Genomic DNA, 19099 nt, shown 5'->3' with positions numbered 1-19099 from the left:
CCAATTTACACATTCTGTAGAGAGTGAGTTGTGGGATAAAATTAAAACTGTTGATGACCTCCATTTTTATTTCTAGAAATCTCAGTGCAAAGAAGTTTGTCACAGCCTCTACGATAGATGTGCTCTTTCCCCTACTACAGCATTTCCTCTACCACAGCACCATTTTATTTTAAATGACCTTCCAATGAAAAATTGAGGTAACAAGCTCCATCAAGCTTTGTTTTCTTCTTTATTCTCAGAAAATCTGTTTTGTTTTTATTTTTATTCTACTCAAAAGTCAAATCCCTTCTCAGTTAAACAGTGAAGAAATTAACTATGTTTTAATTAAACAGGTACAATTTTTCCTGGTTTTCACACTGCTGATTTCTGACATTTCAATTACAGACTGTCTCAGAAGTGTTACATTACAATATACATGCTTATGGCATAGAAAAAGAAAAAAAGGAAGTTGAATTCACAAAAGTATTGTGAATTGACAGCTTTTAAAGATATTCCTGAGTCCTCGGAACCTAAATATCTAATACCCTCCAGATACAGTTTTTGAATACCATCCTCTTTAATCATAGAATGGTTTGGGTTGGAGGGGACCTTTAAAGGTCAGCTAGTCCAACCCCCCTGCAACAAGCAGGGACACCTTCAACTAGATCAGGTTGCTCAGAGCCCCGTCCAACCTGACCTCGAGTGTTTCCAGGGATGGGGCATCCACCACCTCTCTGGGCAACTCATTCATGTTTCATCACCCTCATCGTAAAAAATTTCTTCCTTATATAATGCAATATTAAATACATACAAAATAAACCTGAGAGCATACAGTAGACCTCATTGTTATAAAATCAGAAATAAATGTGTATGAATCTGCTTCATTGCTGCACATAGATACAAGGTAGGGCACTGCTCTCTCTATGATGCTACTTCCAGTGTTACCTGGGTGCCCTTAGGACTCCAGCCATTTGCTTTTCCAGGAAAGCTGCACCTCTGATTCCAAACGGTTTGAGCACTGGTAGGTTGTCGTTTTTTATTACCTTCCATGGAGACCTAGCAATGGGTGTGAAGGTCTTCATCTTTCAGTCACTAACACATGCGGTCAGACTAAATGATCTGAGGTCACTACACAGACTGTATGCCATGGCAGGTCTTACTTCTGCAAAAATGCATCGCGTCCAAGCAAGTTTTAGTTATGATTCAGTACAGATTCTGTCCATAGTGGCTAAACACCTAGAGCAAGAACTGTGGTAAACAACTTACTAGCTATACTGTACTGTAATAAATGGAAAGAAACATTTTCCCACCTCCTCACATCTGTATTTGAAGCACTCTTCTTGCCTAACAATTGAAGCAAGTCTATGATACAGAGATTATCAGAAAAATTTCCATTACCAGTACTAGTTTAGCTTAATCAATAGCAAGTTCACACCCAAACACATAAGCAAGCACCTTGGCCACTACTAGCATTTTAATATTACTATCAAACACATTCACTGAAAGTGTAATCAAAAATAAAGAGTTTATATTCTGTCAACTATCCTGTTTCACTACTAAACAGTAGCAGTCATGTTAAGGAAATAATCCATCACAGCAGCAGAAAAGAGAACAAGTAAAATCTACTGACTTGAGAAGTACTTTCATCAGAGGCACCTCAGTAAAGTTGGCAGAATCAGGACTAAAATGTTTTATGGTGTCATGCTAAGTTTCCCCAAGAGTGGAAAACATGCACATTCTGTGCAACAGATGAACAGTTTAAGGCTGGATGCTTATTTCTAATGTTACTTGTATGAAATAGAGATCTCGGGTTACCGTAGGATCTCAACTGCACTACTATCAAGTGCATGAATCTGCGGGGGGGGGGGGGGGGGAAGTTTTCTTCACAAACTGAAATAATCAAAAACATTTTCACCCTCAGTTTTGTAGACACAAAAATTCAGAGATGACCCCTGCAACAGCTGATAATACCACTAAACTTCATCTTGTCAGCAAGCAACTACCACGATACAAATTTTATTATGCCCATAGTAATACACAGCATTACAAAAGGTTGTTGGCAGTAACGTTCAGAATAACGGCTCTAGCCCTCACAACAGCCCTCTAGCCGGGGCCCACAGCACAAGGGACGAGGAGCAAAGCCCTCCACTTCTGATGGGCAGCAGTGCACGGACAGGCCCGCAGCCCCCCACTGCCTTGAAGGGCCGGAGCCTGTCCCAGAGGCACGAGAGAGGGAGGCTGCAGGCAGGCAGGTGAAGGGCCAGCGGTACCTCCTGCCGCTGAGGGGAGGGCCGAGGCCTGCACCGGGCGAGGTGCGAGGGCCGCTGCGTCCAGCCCCGGAAGGGCCGAGCCCCTCCCTCGGGAGGCCGTGCGGCACCCGGGACATGCTGAGAGCGAGAACCGGGGCTCCATCCGCTCCCACCCCCGCCAAGGCCCCCCCCTTGCACTGCCCCCCGCGCGGCGTGGCCGTTAAACGGCCGCTCGCCCCGTCCTAACAGCACCCCGACACTGACCCGAGCCTGCGCTTCCGCTTCCCGCGGGGGCGGGGCTGCGCATGCGCCCGGCGGGCGGGCCGGCCGGGCCTGAGGGGATGGGGCTGTCGCCGTCCCTGTCCCTGCCCGCCCCCCGCCCTGCCCGCTGGTAGCGCCGTCCCCGCCCGCCCTGCCGGGGACAGCCGGCTGCAGCGGGCCCCTTCGCATGACAGCGGGCGGGGGGTCGAGGGGGGGCCGGGCTGGTTTGAACCGCGGCGGTCCCCGCCCGCGGCCTGGTGTCCCTCGGCTTTGTACGGCCACAATGGGGCCGGAGGGGCCATTGTGCCCCCGAACAAACCCAGCCGGGACGGGGGGGGACGTGGGGAGATGAAAGCGTCGCGCACCGAAATGGCTTGAAAACCCCCGAGTCGCACACGGGAGATTTATGTCGCCCCTTGGCTGCGCGGCCTGCTGAGCGGCGCTGGCCTCGGGTGAACAAAGCGGCCCACGGCGGCCTGGCGGGCGGCTCCAGCAGGGCCCGGCCCGGCCCGGCGCGGGGAGGGGAGGGGAGGGGAGGGGGCCGAGCTTGCCTTGCTCTGCGCGGCGCTGGCCCGCGGAGGGGAGCCCCCGGTTCCCCGGGGCGCGCCCCGGCGCGCAGCGCGGGATGGCGGCCTGGCTGCCGGCGTGCCGGCAGCGCGACCCGCTTCCACCCCGCCGGCAACAGGTGGGGACCTGAATAACTCCACATCTTGTCAGGGGGGAAAGAGGGACGTGGGGGAGCCGGTGGGAGGATTAGATCAGATGTGATTGCCGGTGAAAAATTAAACAGAGCGGTGCTCAGGGGAGCACAGATTAATATATTTGGTGACTCCGCATGCACAAAGCCTCGCCATTGTAGCCGTGTCTGAATGCCTGTGAATAGGACGGAGCATATGTGGCCTGTCACCGCAGGTGCCCACATCTGTTCGTCTCCGGGCAGATGCTCTCAGAAAAGGGGAGAGCATTTCCAAAAGCTCGGGTCCGCCCCATCCATACCCATCCTCTCTCTCATAATCACCTTCTGCAGAGGAGTTTCTGCCCCCTTCTCCCCCCCGCCTTCCCCGCACATAGATGCGGAAAGAAATAAAAACGACGCAAATTGGAAGTGGCTCGGAGAGCCCTGGAAACATACGATTGAACTGCTGCCCCCCCTCCAAAGTTTATTAACAGCAGGTTTTGCGCTGCAGCCAGCGCACAACGCACGAGACGTGCACACCGTGCAAAGGGGGCTGCAGGCCACAGGGGAACAGAAAAACCCTTCGTGCATGAAATGCAGTACGGTACGGCGGCACGCTGTGCTGGCTGTCACAGGGAAGAGGAAGAGTGGTCTCTGCAGCTACTGTCAGGAGTGGTAGTTTGCAGCTACTATTTACAGTTCTGGCTTAAGACGATGAACAATAAAACCGGGGAAAAGAGCAGAGGGGGTTTCCCTATGAGAACTGGTGAACGCAGCGAGTATTGCTACTGAAGTCGGTAGCAGAAGGGAGTATTTCCAGCCATCCAGCGAAATCTCGTAGCCAGAATGCAAAACATTTTTCTGAGAAGTGCTGTCATGTTTTTTATCCCACATACATGATCTGAGCCCAGTGGCTCTCCCTCCCTGCTCTGTGACACCGCGCCGAGACAAGCCAGGCCTCAGCGCTGCACGGGGTTATGCTGGGCTTGCCCGACGGGGCAGACGGGGTGCTGGGGCGCAGGGTCCAGGATCATGGGCTATTTCGGGTTGGAAGGGACCTCAGAAGGTCATCTATTACAAACGCAATCCGTGGTTTCTAGCGTGGCGAAGATCGTGAGTGTCCTCGGAGTGAAAGGGGGGCAAAGAGGCCAGTTCTCCAAATGGGAGGCTGAGCTGCTGCCCAGAGGGGCGCGGGCAGTGAGAGCATTTGAATCGCCGTGTCCCAGAGCCGAGACCGGGGCAGGCAGCGGGACCCGCCCGGCCCAGGGCACCCACGGGAAGTTTGGGGCAAAGATGCTGTCCCGGACCGGGGGGAGCCTGAGGGCCCGGGGGAAGCCTCCTGCCCCCGGCCCCCTGATGTCCCCTCGTCCCCGGGAGGCCCCGCGGGTCTGCCCCCCGGGCGGGCGGTGCGCGCCCTGGCAGGGGTCCGCAGCCCTTCACCCTTCCCGCTTTGGGAGCAAGGACAGCTCACGCACACGAGTGACCAACTTTATCCCTCGTAGTTTCCCACGAGCAAAATCCCGTCGGAAGCAAGCCAGGGAGCAAACCCAAACAAACAAGTAGCGCAGGGGAGCGGGGCGGGGGGGGGTGGGAGGTGGGGGGGCTCGCTTTCTCCTCGTGTGCAATCAGTAAAACACATATAGGGGCCACTTCGGGATTTGCCCAGGGAAGGGTTGGAGAGCAGCTGGCTGCGGTAATCTCCTCGGGAGACAAAGGAATGCCCCGTCGGTCCCAGGATCACAGGTAAACACACAACTATTGTCATGAAAATGAGGGGCTAGGATAGGGCCGGAGCAGATGATTTGCGATTTGAAAAAGGGGGCTGGGGGGGAGGGAAGGCCCGGAGCTGCTTATCTATCATCTGGCCTCGCTGTGTGCCAGCTGAGCCACGCGACTGCCCTTTCTTATTCTAATCAGCACATGCCTTTGCAACTTTGGGCTAACCTACACGCTAAACTTCTTAATCCCCCTCCCCGCACACGGCAAGGGCGGCGGAGCGCCCCTCCGCCACCGCGGCATCTCCACGCCCCCCGCGCCCGCCGCCCACCCGCCTCGGGTCGGGGCGCCCGGCGGCGGGGCCCCGGGCAGCGCCGGCACCCCGGGCACGCTGCCGAGCCCGGGGCCGGCGGGGGAGCCAGAGCCGCGGCCCGGCGGCTCCCCGCCTGCCCTCCATCGCGTCCCGTCCCGTCCCGTCCCGTCCCGTCCGGACAGGTGAAGGGGGCGTGCAGGGAGGGCTGCGGCGGAGCGGCAGCCGCGCAGACATACCTCCGTGGGGACTAGAGACCTAATTAAAATATTATGCACACTCGGCTACACATAGCTCCACACGTACACGTCCCTCCGCCGACGCACCGTTCGCCATATGCCCGGAGCCCTCCGTCCCGGGAAAAATCAGGGTTGCGCGCCAGCGATGGCAGCCCGTCGCCCTAATTAACGCCCCCCCCCCGCTTTGAAGTGACTTTTCCCATAATCTGGCTCGCTTAGAAATAAAAGCTGCGGCTGATGCGGAGCTCTCGGCCGCGCTGCTGCGCGGCGGGGCCGTAAATCCTCGCCGGGGCGGGAGGGGGGGCCGGCGTTGCGGGAAGGGTATCAATTAGGGGCAGGGAGGGAGCGCACAATACCCCACCAGCCCCGGCGAGCCGCTGGCAGGCGGGGCCGGGCCCGCCGCGTCCCGGCCGTGCGGGGTCACCGCGCCCCGGCGGGGCCCCGGGCACCGCGCCCGCCCCCGGGGGGTCCCGCCGCCGGCTCACCCCGGCGGGGCGGGCGCGGGCGGGCAGGCCGTCGGGCGGGACCGGCCGCCCGTCCCCGGCAGCGGGGGTCGGTGGCGGTGCGCGGGCGCGGTTATCCCCGCGGGGGCGGCGCGGGGGCCGGCGGGGGGCGGCGGGCGAGCGCGGTGCGGAGACACGCGGTTGGGAGCGAAAAAGCGCCATTTGGTTGGGAGCAGATGGCTGGCTGGGGGGCTGATCGCGTCTAAAGGCGTGTCATCCCCCTTCAGCGAGAATCCCTAAGGGCTCCCCTTGTCTTCGAAATCAATGAAAATTAAAGTCCAGAGAATGGATGAATAGTTAGACCTCGAGTCCCTCCTTTGTTCGCCTCAGCTACTGGTGGGCAGGAGTTAAACTACAACAGCCTCCTATAGAAACACTTAAGTTAAACAGTCTCCCCGTTAGCCCGGCATCTGAAAGAGAGAGGGAGAGGGGGGAAAAAAGCAGAAAAAGGAGCTTTCTGCTTGATTTCCCCAATACAGAATCGCGTGGCATAAATTAAGCCGGAGAAGAATGAGCGCCGTGGGCAGGATCCTGCCGGCTCTCACGGCGCCTTTCAGTCACGCTCAGCAGCGGTAATCGAGAAATCTGTGCCACGTCAATTTAACAAATACCCGGTACCGAAGGGGGGTTGTTAAGGATTTGGGGGCAAGTTTTTTCGGGTCTTCCCCCCCCCATCGCTGGGTTAAAGCCCTCGCGCGTGTAACTTTTTATTTCCAGTTTTTTAAGCAAGGGGATGCTAATGGACCAACTTTCTATCTCTCGTAGATTAAAAGATCCGCGGTGATATATCACTTCTCGCCTCCACCGACGAGCTACCCCAAAATTTCCAGGCAGATATTGCCCCCCCTCCCCCGCCCCACTCGCTTAGTAAACCGGATACGAAATTATTTTTTCTTCCCTCTCTCTCTTTCCCGGGGATAACGCCGCAGCAAAGTTTGCGAAGCAGCGGCAAGCCACTTGAAAAGATGTTGACGCTAGGTGGCAAAAGTAATGTGCAGTGAAATCCGGCCTTGCTGCGGGGTGCACCCCCCCGCTCCCCGCTGCAGAGGCTGGGCACGGCGGGGGCGGGCGGCCCATCCTCCGCCGCCCGCTCCGCTCCCTCCCGGGCCGCCTTCCCCGCGCCCTCGCACGGTGCCTGCGGGACCGCTGCTCCCCTCTCTGCCCAGATATAACTCCGGGGTAAAAAAAAAAACAAACCAAACATTCCTGTACATTTCAGCGTTCTCTTAAGCGTCGAGGGGCGGGGAGAGGGGAGAAGGAGAGTACCTGTATGCAGATGCTCGTTCGGCCGAAATGGGCTGTAAAGGACGCACGCGTTGGGCGGCGAGTCGTTGCAAAAGTCTGGATGGTTGTTTAAGTTCCGAGGGTACCGGCCTGGGTTTGGGGTGGGTGCCCCGAACCCCCAGTAAACGAACGTGGGCTGCTACACTCCTGGAACAGTCAAGAAGAGCTGGGCGGAATGAACTCATTAGTGATTTTCTTTTAATTGGTATTACCCAATGCTTTTACTTTAAGAAGTCTTTAAGAATTTTTTTTGCCTAGCGCATTGTAGGATAATTTGTGATCAAGACATCTGCTTCAATGAAAGTCACATTTTGCCATGCAAATGCACGTTTCAACCCAATAAAGTCGCCATAATAAGGCTTTTAGCACGGCATACCTACAGTGAGGTTATTGTAGCCAAATCCTCTCCTTTCGCCCACAAGCTTAATCTGCGCTGAAATGATCTGTTACAATTAAAATGACATTTACAGAGACAGTTACACCTTGCATCCTAATGAATCCGCCTGCGCCTATCCAAGGTGTTTAAACAGAGGGCCCGAACAAAGTGGAAAACCCCGCTCCGAGTGACATGCCAGAGTCGCCCTCCAACTTTTATCCCCGCTTCCATCCGTCATTAAGAAGCTGCTCAAATGGTAATCATCTCTGGTCCCTCTTTCACCGCACCAGTAAACTCCTTTCCATGTTTTTAAGATCAAAACAAAAGTTCTAGTGTCTGATGGATATGTAAAAAAATAATAAGGTGACGGTTGGGGTAAAGTTGGGTTGTTGGTTTTTGGGTTTTTTTGTTTTTTTTTTTTTTTTTTCTTACGGAGGGGGGAAGTGCTGGAAGGGATTTCTTTAAAAAATGTGCGGACATTGTTGTAGAGGCAGTAGCGTGCGCCGAGGGGAGCTCTTTCTCTCCCTCGCATTGTGCAGGGAGCAGGTGCTGTCTACATTACCATACAGCTGAGAGCACAAAGAGCTAACTGATTCAGCCCTCACACAATAACAAACGGCCTTAATGACAGCCACGCGAACGACACACACCAAACTCACTTTTTACTAAGCTGAAGGAGGAAAAAAGAGAGAGAGAGAGGGCGAGGTTGCTGGCGATGATGATGATAATCATAGAGGGGTGCGGGACCCGGGCGGAGCGGGTGGCTCTCTCCGGCAGCGGCGGTGGCGGGGACGGGACCCGCCGAGCCCCGCAGACGGGTCCCCTCCACGGGTCCCTCCGCGGAGCCGCCCGCGCCCTCCCCCGCCGCCGGGACCCCCGGGGACCCCCGCGGACCCCCCTTCCCTCCGCCGGCGGGCTGAGCGCCGTGAGCGGAGCCAGGGGAAGAGCCGGCGCCGGCTCGGTTCGCGCAAATTCGTCCCCCCTCCCCAATTGTCCCGGTTATGCCAGGGGAAACGCGGTGTGAATTTCAAGGGATCAGATTCCCCTGGTTGGGGCTCGCTGGCTCCCACCTCCCTCGTCCCTTTAAAGCCGAAGACGCCCCTTGGAGTGGTCGTGACCAGCGAGTGAGTTAGTTACTTTTTGGGGGCCCGGCGGCTGCTTTGCCCGTTTCCAGAGGTAATTGCAGCCCGCCGTCCCCGGGGTTGTTTTCTCGCCGGAGCGCGTTGCGCTGCCTCTCTCCGGTGCAGAGGGGGTGTTACCCTCTCCCCGGAGCAGAAGGGGGATTCTTGCGGTTACCAAATTTGCAGGAATGTAAATGAGCACGTTTTGTGAGCGCGGAGGGGAGGGGGAGGAGGGTTGCACATTTTACAGCTCACTGACCATTTGGCGATCCATTGAGAGGAGGGTTTGGAAAAGTGGCTCCTTTGTGACAGCTCTAGCCAGATTGGGGGGCTGCTCATTTGCATCTCATTAGGCATGCAGGCGGCCGGCGGGATATAAGGGAGGCAGGCGCCCAAGGAGAGGCAGATCCTTAGCGCTTCACCCTCGGAGAGAGCCGCCGAGCCGCGGCGCAGAGCAGAGCCGAGCCCAGCAGAGCCGAGCCGAGCAGAGCCGGCACCCCCTCCCTCCCCCGTAGGAGCACACCCGGACACGCTCCGTGCGCCGCTATTGAGACACGAGCTTATTTTTGTTGGCTGGGATTCCTCTAAAAACAAAAGTAAGCCCACAACAAGGAAAGAGAGCTTCGCTTCTTTTGCAAAAAAAAAAAAAAAAAAAAGGGAAAAAGGGGGATCAAGGCTCCGACGTGACCTGCCGCCCGCCGCCGCTGCCGTTTGACACCCGCCAGCCCCGACGTGCGCAGGGCGAGCGCAGCCGCGCAGAGCCGCGCAGAGCCGCGCAGAGCCGCTCCCGCATCTCACCGCACCGGGAATTATCGCCGCTGCCGCCGCGTCCGCCGCTGCCTCTGCAGGGATTTGCAGATCGCCGATTTTTAATCTTCCTTGGGGAGCATTTTCTCTGCCTCTGTTGGGAATTAAGTTGCCTTTTTTTTTTTTTTTTTCTTCCTGGAGAAAAGGAGGAGCACCGTGGATTGGGAAAGAAAAAGAGTTTAGCAGATTAATCTTAACCCTTTTTTTTTTTTTCTTTTTTTCCTTTCTTTTTCTTTTGCCATCCGAAAGAGCTGTCAGTCGCCGACAGGCTTCACCTAGAGGTATCGACAGAGGGAAAAAAAGTCAGAGACACTCCTGAAAGAAGGAGACCGTGACACTAACTCTTCCAGCTCTGCTGGGGCGAGCGGCTTTGGCCGCTGTGTTTTTCCCTTCCCCCGAGAGACACTTTCCCCTTTCCCCTCTGACGAGAAGACAAGGGGGAGGAAAGCGAGGGCACTAGAACTGCCCCTCCAAAATGGGAGGTCGGTTCCTGCTGACGCTCGCCCTCCTCTCGGTGCTGCTGAGCCGCTGCCAGGTAAGTGCCGGCGGGGCGGGGGGCAGAAGTACCTGCGGCCGTCCCTGCCCCGGGGCTCCCGCGGGGGTGCCGAGGGCCGTCGCCGCCTGTTGCAGCCGGGAGAGGCGGGGAGGGGGGTCGGGGCGGGGGGTGCCGGTCCGGCTGATGCCCGGCGGGGCTGGGGTCGGGCCAGGGGAGCGGGCTGCTCGGCGGGCTGACGGCCGCTGTCCCCGCCCCGCAGGTCGGCTGCTCCGGGGTCTTCGAGCTGAAGCTGCAGGAGTTTGTCAACAAGAAGGGGCTGCTCAGCAACCGCAACTGCTGCCGCGGGGGCGGCCCCGGCGGCGGCGGGCTGCAGCAGTGCGACTGCAAGACCTTCTTCCGCGTCTGCCTCAAGCACTACCAGGCCAGCGTCTCCCCCGAGCCGCCCTGCACCTACGGCAGCGCCATCACCCCCGTCCTCGGCGCCAACTCCTTCAGCGTCCCCGACGGCGCGGGCGGCGCCGACCCCGCCTTCAGCAACCCCATCCGCTTCCCCTTCGGCTTCACCTGGCCCGTAAGTGGGGGGCGGCGCGGGAGGGGGCGGCCCACGTCCATCCCGTCCCGTCCCGTCCCGTCCCGTCCCGTCCCGTCCCGTCCCCTCCCCTCCTCTCCCCTCCCCTCCCCTCCCCTCCCCTCCCGTCCCACACACCCGGGCCACCCCAGCCGGGCGAGCGCCTTTCCAAGGGGCCACCGATCCCCGGGGGTGTCTGGGGGGTCCGATGACTCCGGGGGGGCTGTGGGCGCTGCCCCCTGGCCCTGCCTGCTCTCACGCTCTCCCGGTGGGTTGTCTCTGCTCCTTCTTTCCCCAGGGCACCTTCTCGCTCATCATTGAGGCTCTGCATACGGACTCCCCTGACGACCTCACCACAGGTAACTGTCCCAAAACAGACTCTTCCCCGGAATAATCCCAGCCCTGCAGCCCCACTCGGCCCCTCTCCCTGCGGTGTGCAGTGTGTTCCCCCCATCCCATCTCTGCTCCCCTTCAGGAGACCACGGGAAGAGAGGCCAACCTGTTGGCACGCAGCCCTATCATCCTGCCTCTGTGGCTCCCCTCCCACCAGAGACCCCCAGTGGAGCGTCCTCCTACGCCCCTGCCTGCTTCGGGCTTCCTAATCACACCTCTCCTCTCCACTTCCACACAGAAAACCCTGAGCGCCTCATCAGCCGCCTGGCCACCCAGAGGCACTTGGCGGTGGGTGAAGAGTGGTCCCAGGACCTGCACAGCAGTGGCCGCACTGACCTCAAGTACTCCTATCGCTTCGTGTGCGATGAGCACTACTACGGAGAAGGCTGCTCCGTCTTCTGCCGCCCCCGGGACGATGCCTTTGGTCACTTCACTTGTGGAGAGCGTGGCGAGAAAGTCTGCAACCCGGGCTGGAAGGGCCAGTACTGCACTGAGCGTGAGTGTCCACCTTCTTGTCTCCCCGGGCGCCGGTTGCAGCAGTGTCCCCTGAGCTCTCAGCGAGGCGTTTCTCATCTCCCCCATGGGAGAGGGGGAACCAAGCTACAGTGGGTGGAGATCTGGTGCTGCGTACAGGCTTTACTGGTGCGGAGGACGGGAGGTCCTCAGCATTTCCACAGAAAGTTAATGCAGACAGCCCCTTCTCAAGCTAATAAGGTGTCAGTGCCAACATTACACTCTCGCTCAGTTACTGTAGACGTCAAAGCTGATAGCAGAATGTTCAGCAGTTGCTTGAGGATTTATTAAAATATATCAGGACTACTTTTTATACCTAGCCACCCCTTCAACCATGGTACGTTGATATCATCATCTACAGGGTACATGGCTTCAGGAGAGGGAGCGAGGCTTTGCAACATCCGTACGGCAGGCCTTTTGGTAGGCTTGTTATGGTCTGATGTCTTGCCACTTTGTATTGAGAAAAGTATTGAGAGGTCCAACATATTCTCTGTGGCCTTTAGCCCGTACATTTCTCATTTGGGGTACTCGTAAACTGCCACTAACAGAGATTGTTGCACCTGGAGCCACAAGAACATTCAACTTCTTCCCCATCTCTCTTTTGTGCCATTGCCATGATCATTACTGCTAATAAAGCAGTGAGGGATGTGAGTTTTAAAGTACACCTGAGCTTGAAGTTGTTGAGGAATGTGGTGTGTTGATACAGCAGGAAAGCTGGGACAGTAAGCAGATCACAGAGAGGATAGTCAGGGATGTCAGATACCTGCAGCTTGGTACAAGATTACCGCCCTTTGTAGGTACGTAGGGGTGTACACCCAAACATGCACACAGAGCTCCTGCTGCAGCATGTGATGGCATTCTCTGTTTGTGTGTATACAGGGATCTGAAGTACGCTGGCAGATGACGTACTGGGCGAGTGCTCCTCTCCAGTCATCAAAGGGCCAGCCAGGCAGGAGAAAAGAGTTACAGGCTGTAAAGCAGCCTCTCGGTTCTCTGCTTGTTGTGTTTTTGTTTTTCTTAAAGCCCACCTACACTGTGGTCTCAGCTGAGCTGCTATCAAACGAGCCCAGATTGATTATTCACAGTGTTAGTGGATGCTTTTAGCAGTTCATGGTACAATGTTGCACAATAAACAGCAGGCAGAGGGGCTCGCGTTTCCTTTGATAGTGTTTTAAATGGGAACTACAACCTTTCCCATGATCAAAAGTGCCTAGCCCAGTTGTGTCAAGGGGTGGGGAAAAAGGAAGCATTTTGATAATGAGCTCTTTAGGGGCTGTCAGCACTTTTGCATGCCTGTACATCGCTGCTCTTCCCATAGCGAAGTAGAAGGCTGTCCGTCTTTCCTGACTCGTTATGTACGCTCTTCACTCTGCTTTCCCTCTCAGAAAAAAACAGCTTATAACAGCGACACAAACCTACTAGGCAGGGGAGATGTGTTTATGTGTGCATGCAAAAAGAATGTTTTGCCGTTAGCGAGCGGAGCTGCCAGTCGCAGATTGCTTCCCGTCGCCTTGCCCCCAGCTCCATTCTTTCCAACTTGGAGGCGATCTGATTATCAGCGCCGATTCTTTCCTTCTTTTTCTCCCCCCCGCCCCCTTCCTCTCGCATGCCATTGTCTCCGGCTGGCTTTGTTGAATTAAAACTTTGCAGTGCCTGCTTAATGAGTTCCATAACCAGGCGAAGTAATGAGCAGAAGTCCCTTTTTTCCCTTCCCTCATCCTCCCTCCCGCTGGCCCGCTTACCTCTTTTACCAGGGCTGCACCCACCCTCCCGCCCCTTTTCGGAGCGGGGCGGAGGGGGGGAAGGAGGGAGGAAGAACTTTAGACTTATTTATTTGAATAAGAAAAAAAAAAAAGTTTTTTTGCAGCGAAATCACGCGCGTGCCATAGATTAGCTGTGGGCAGGGATAGGCTGCCCGGCCGCCGGCCGCCGGCCTCATTGGCTCCGGGGCCGGGGTATTGTTGCAGTGGGGCAGCTGCTGGGAGAGAATAGACAATAGAGCAGCTGTCTTGCACTGGCACCCTGCACACCAGCTGTCCACTCTTATCTGCACACACACTTTCGGGGGATATTAAGAGGTGGAGCTGTGTGCATAGAATTGGAAAAAAGGACTTCTGACCCTCACTGGGAAGGGAAGGGGGGTGAGGGGCTGTGGGGAAGGCAGCAATTGTGAGCCCTCTTTTGTCTGTGTGCAACTGTATTAAGAAGAATGCTCATCCCCGGTGATAAGTAAAGTGCCCAGTTACGGGGCGAGATCAATACTCCTGCAGACTCCAGAGATTAACTCAGCTGCGCTTAACTGCCCCAACCTAGTAAAAGGGGCTCGCTCCCCACCCGCAAGGTGCTCTCGGGATCGACTTGTAAAAGGGAGGCGGTTTGGCCCCGGTGCTGATGTCTCTCCCTGCTTGGTTTGTTTACAGCAATTTGTTTGCCTGGATGCGATGAGCAACATGGCTTTTGCGACAAACCTGGGGAATGCAAGTAAGTTTTCCACTCCCCTCCTGCTCCCTTCTTTGTCTTTAATGTTGATGCTCTGGTGTTAAGTAAGCCATTGGTCATCTGAAGGGTCGGTTTAAATGCCTTTCTTCATATTAGATGGTAATTTGAGAAATCCAGGTGATGCCAGATCAAAGTATTAATCTACAAGTTAAACATCAGTGCCATTAATATTAACCTACCGAGTTTACAGTGCTGTGTGTAATGTTTAGCTGTTTGTTATTAGAGTAAACAAATTAACTACTTGGAACCATGGGTCTATCTAAGGAAGTGGAAGAAATAGCGGGGACCGATGAAAGCTGATGCTACGGTTGGACTCGGTGACTTTCTCACATGAAGGATCACTGAGGGCTTTTAGGAAACTTGATCCCTGGCATCAGTGTGTTTGCAGAGTTTGCGATAGGGTTTCCAACTGTGAGAAGTCTAAATCTGATGAAACTTTGTTGTTGTTTTTTTTTTTCAGATGCAGAGTGGGTTGGCAGGGGCGATATTGTGATGAGTGCATCCGATACCCAGGCTGCCTTCACGGTACCTGTCAGCAGCCGTGGCAGTGCAATTGCCAGGAAGGCTGGGGTGGCCTTTTCTGCAACCAGGGTGAGTTCTCTGTCCTTGCCTGAGCGTCTGTTTTAAAACGCAGAAAGCAAGCAGCTATTTCCAGCTTACCCACACTGTGCTAGCCTTTCAAAGTAGCAAGTATCTTCACTGCCCTCTTTTTTAAAAAAATCTTTTACAGACCTGAACTACTGCACCCACCACAAGCCCTGCAAGAATGGTGCCACATGCAGCAATACTGGTCAGGGGAGCTACACTTGTTCTTGCCGACCCGGGTACACAGGCTCCGACTGTGAGATTGAAATCAATGAATGTGACGCCAACCCTTGCAAGAATGGTGGAAGTTGCACTGTAAGTTTGAGTTGCTTGTGCCATCTGAAAGCCCAAGGGAGGAGTTAATGTCAGTTTTGCTGATTTTCAAAATCCCTTTTTGGATTTCAAAGCAACTTCAGAGAAATATTTTGACCATTTCTCATTTCTTCCCCCCAGGATCTCGAGAACAGCTATTCCTGTACCTGCCCCCCGGGCTTCTATGGTAAAAACTGTGAGCTAAGCGCAATGACTTGTGCTGATGGACCATGCTTCAATGGTGGGCGATGCACCGACAACCCTGATGGGGGATACAGCTGCCGCTGCCCACTGGGCTATTCTGGGTTCAACTGTGAAAAGAAAATTGATTACTGCAGTTCCAGCCCTTGTGCTAATGGTAAGGCCAAACATACTACAGTGACCTTCTAGAAGGCGACCATCCAGTTACTTTGGCTTCTGGTCTGGAGTTCGTAACAAGGCCCACTGATCAATCATGGTCCATGTCATGTCAATAGTTGACTTGGTGGAGGAACTGTACTTAAAAAGTAATGGTGTGGTTTGGGCCACTGCTGCAGATCACATTTTCTCGAGGGGTTACTGTGGCCAGGTAACTTGGCCTGAAGCTTCATGCATAAAAATGTGGAAGATTATACTTGCAAATGTTTTGCAAAGACTCTTTGAGGTCTGTGGATGCAAAATGCCATACAAGTGCTAAATATTATTACTTGTAATCTGGTAACAGTAATCTTTCTCTTTTGGTTAAACTAGTGAAGACTTTCTTTACTGCAGTCCTCCTCATTCATTGCCACTCAAACTCTGTAACATGAGATTGTGGTGTTAACCTGATCTGGACTAGCTTTGTTGTCCAAGCTGAGTGAAACGTTAAAAAGGGAACAGGATGGAGAATGAAAAATAGATCTGATTAACAAATATCTTCCTTAAAAAAACACCTGTACTTTTAATGGTGGATCAGACTTGGCAAAGCTTGAGATAACCTCTCAAAAAGAAAGCTTTTCTCGGCTGCCGGTTGTGACGGTCGCCCTGAGAGCAGCAGGTAGGAGGCTGTCAGGTCTGGCTGCCCACCACTCAGTGCTCATCCCCCTTGATGTCTTGCAGGAGCCCAGTGCGTCGACCTGGGGAACTCCTACATATGCCAGTGCCAGGCTGGCTTCACTGGGAGACACTGTGATGATAACGTGGACGACTGCGCCTCCTTTCCCTGCGTCAACGGAGGGACCTGCCAGGATGGTGTCAATGACTATTCCTGCACCTGCCCCCCGGGATACAATGGGAAGAACTGCAGCACCCCGGTGAGCAGATGCGAACACAACCCCTGCCACAACGGGGCCACCTGCCACGAAAGAAACAACCGCTACGTCTGTGAGTGCGCCCGGGGGTATGGCGGGCTCAACTGCCAATTTTTGCTCCCCGAGCCACCTCAGGGACCAGTCATCGTTGACTTCACCGAGAAGTACACGGAAGGCCAGAACGCCCAGTTCCCTTGGATCGCCGTCTGCGCCGGGATTATTCTGGTCCTCATGCTGTTGCTGGGGTGCGCTGCTGTGGTCGTCTGTGTCAGGCTCAGAGTGCAGAAGAGGCACCACCAGCCTGATGCCTGCAGGAGCGAGACTGAGACCATGAACAACCTGGCGAACTGCCAGCGCGAGAAGGACATTTCCATAAGTGTCATTGGTGCCACTCAGATTAAAAACACAAATAAGAAAGTAGACTTTCACAGCGATAACTCTGATAAAAATGGCTACAAAGTCAGATACCCATCAGTGGATTACAATTTGGTGCATGAACTCAAGAACGAGGACTCTGTTAAAGAGGAGCACAGCAAATGTGAAGCCAAGTGTGAAACGTATGATTCAGAGGCAGAGGAGAAAAGTGCAGTACAACTAAAGAGGTATCTCTTGCATCTGAGTGCGGGGGGCAGCTTGACTCTGAAGGGGGTGTGTGTGTGTCTCATAGGTAGTGTTAAGCAACAGCCGTCTGACCTGTGTTGTCTCTTTTTGTCTTCAATAGTGATACTTCTGAAAGAAAACGACCAGATTCAGTATATTCCACTTCAAAGGACACAAAGTACCAGTCGGTGTATGTCATATCAGAAGAGAAAGATGAGTGCATCATAGCAACTGAGGTTAGTACACTGCCTGGCAGTTGGAACAGCAGAGAAAAGTCTCAGTGCGCAACCCTCATCTAACACATGTCAAGGCAGCTAAACTGTTTTCTGTGGTGCCACAGTGATTTGTACCTATTGAAATCCAGCCAGCTCGAGTTTGTCGTGCTGCGGATGTTATAAAGACAAGCTCAGTGACTTGCTGCTGTGGATGTTACGGGTGCGACGACTTTTGCAGACAAGGGTACCATAACAGTGTGATTGTGGTCTGCTGACCCACCCCTTAGTGTGCTTCATGCAGAGTCTATTCTTGCCCGGTGTAAAGAGAGAGTCCCGACCCTCTGCAGCCTTACAGCCCTCCTCTTACTTTCCGTTAATCTCTCCTGATCTCTGCTCATGTTTTCTCTCACCAGGTGTAAACCAGAGGCGATATGACAAGGTGGTTGTTCAGAACAATTTCAGAGGAGACGTGCCCCGATGAATGCTGCTGAAAGAGGAATGGGAGATAGATTCCTTCACTGACTGCTGCTGAGAAACTAAATTCAGGCTTGAGCTGGTTCTCTACTGAAGTTAGCAAAGTGACTGCAAAATAAAGAAACAAGATGGACACCAGGCAAGGGTCTGTGTTCAAGGATTACTGTTGCACTGCCTTTTATGAATTTTATCATTGCACTATGGTCAGTTGCTTTTCTATATATATTTAAATGAATGGACTTAATTACTACATAAGAAGCATGCACTGCCTGAAGTGTATATTTTGGATTCTTATGAGCCAGTCTTTTCTTGAATTAGAGACACAAACACTGCCTTTATTGTCTTTTTTGATACTAAAATGTGTTTTTACTAGGTGAGAAAAAGTGTGTTATTTTTTTTAATCTGTAAAAATATTTTCATGATAATTGTAAAGCTTGAGTATTTTGTGATGTTCATTTTTTTATAATTTAAATTTTTTGGTAAATATGTACAAAGGCACTTCGGGTCTATGTGACTATATTTTTTTGTATATAAATGTATTTATGGAATATTGTGCAAATGTTATTTGAGTTTTTTTTACCGTTTTGTTAATGAAGAAATTCATTTTTAAAATATTTTTCCAAAATAAATATTATTAATGATAACCAGAGTGCTATGTTTATTCCATAGCCAATGATGAACTGACTGAACCTTGCAACCAGGCATCTGACAGGCTTCTGTGGACTCATGGGTGGATGGGGTAGGACCAAGACCTATCACAAAGGCTGGGGAATAACTTGTTCTGTGTAGACCCCCCTCTTTCCCTTCCTAACCTTCTGAACTGTTAACCCCACGGTTGTGCTCACTCTTACCCCAAAGTCGAATGTCTGACAAAACCTTGAGTAATGTTTGCTCAGTCATGTTGGGCTGTGTATATATAAACACATACGGCATCGCTTCCCGAGGAAGAGCGATGCGAGTGCGCTCTGTCGCAATCCAGATGTGGGGCTCGTCATGACTCAGCTCTTCATTTCTCATAACCTCAAACACTTGCCTGGAGTCCAGGGGAGTTTGGGACAGCCAGGGCACGCCGGCGAGGGCCCCCAGCTCAGGTCCTTGATGCACACGCATGGGATGTGAGCTCCCCCGGTCACACCTGCCAGGGGGTGGCACTTCCTTCTCCAGGAAAGGGTGACGCTGAATTGACTGGTGGCCACAACTCTCCTGGCTATGATACCTGTCTGAAGTGTTAGTTGCATCTTTGGTTTCCACTCTGCCTGTGGCGCCTGCTGCTTTCATATTGGAGCAGGGTGTGATCCCATCCCTGGGCTTGGACCCAAATGCTCAGGCAATTTCCCCAGTTTAGTTTGCTCTAACTAGCTCTCCTTTAGGTTGTGCTGCATGTTAATTAGCAGAGGCCCTTCAGAAACAGGCAAAGTGTTCTTCCACTTCAGGAAAAAAAGGAAAATGTAGGAAATAATTTCCTTTTTGCTCCATTAAAGCTGAACCCAAATCATTGTGGGCCACCTTCCACAGCTTTGGAGAGCCGATGAAAATCTTCTGTTCCCATTCACTTCAGGGGAGGGGGATGCTATCCTAAACACAGAGAGTGGGATAGCAGATATAATCAAGCAATTATCGCAGCTGGTGACCTATAGCTGTAAAGTATATATGTG

At 53.6% G+C, this 19099-nt stretch overlaps 2 protein-coding genes across 4 annotated transcripts in view; one reads left to right on the top strand and one right to left on the bottom strand.

Annotated features, from left to right (window-relative positions):
• The window catches only part of FAM120B (family with sequence similarity 120 member B), a 57126-nt gene extending 54613 nt beyond the window's left edge, over positions 1-2513 (bottom strand). For 2 of the 3 annotated variants that reach the window (XM_072856299.1, XM_072856295.1), the window contains exon 1: positions 2493-2513. The gene's annotated coding sequence lies outside the window, so the exon portion shown is untranslated. Of the gene's footprint in view, positions 1-924; positions 1149-2492 lie in introns of those variants that run through there. The other variant, XM_072856297.1, reaches the window with a different exon arrangement.
• Positions 2514-9134: 6621 nt separating this feature from the next.
• On the top strand, positions 9135-17943 carry DLL1 (delta like canonical Notch ligand 1). The gene is made up of 12 exons (XM_072856294.1): positions 9135-9310; positions 9771-10056; positions 10277-10588; positions 10884-10944; positions 11217-11474; positions 13912-13972; positions 14451-14581; positions 14721-14890; positions 15029-15245; positions 15965-16757; positions 16877-16991; positions 17384-17943. Exons 2-12 carry the CDS (start codon positions 9997-9999, stop codon positions 17387-17389), a joined length of 2184 nt encoding a protein of 727 aa, XP_072712395.1. The 5' UTR covers positions 9135-9310; positions 9771-9996; the 3' UTR covers positions 17390-17943.
• Positions 17944-19099: the final 1156 nt, after the last annotated feature.

The sequence above is a fragment of the Ciconia boyciana genome, chromosome 3 (assembly GCF_034638445.1).
Source record: "Ciconia boyciana chromosome 3, ASM3463844v1, whole genome shotgun sequence".
In the NCBI taxonomy this organism is placed as follows: Eukaryota; Metazoa; Chordata; class Aves; order Ciconiiformes; family Ciconiidae; genus Ciconia; species Ciconia boyciana.
Note: the sequence above shows the minus strand (reverse complement) of the source record. Positions and strands in the feature narration are given on the sequence as shown.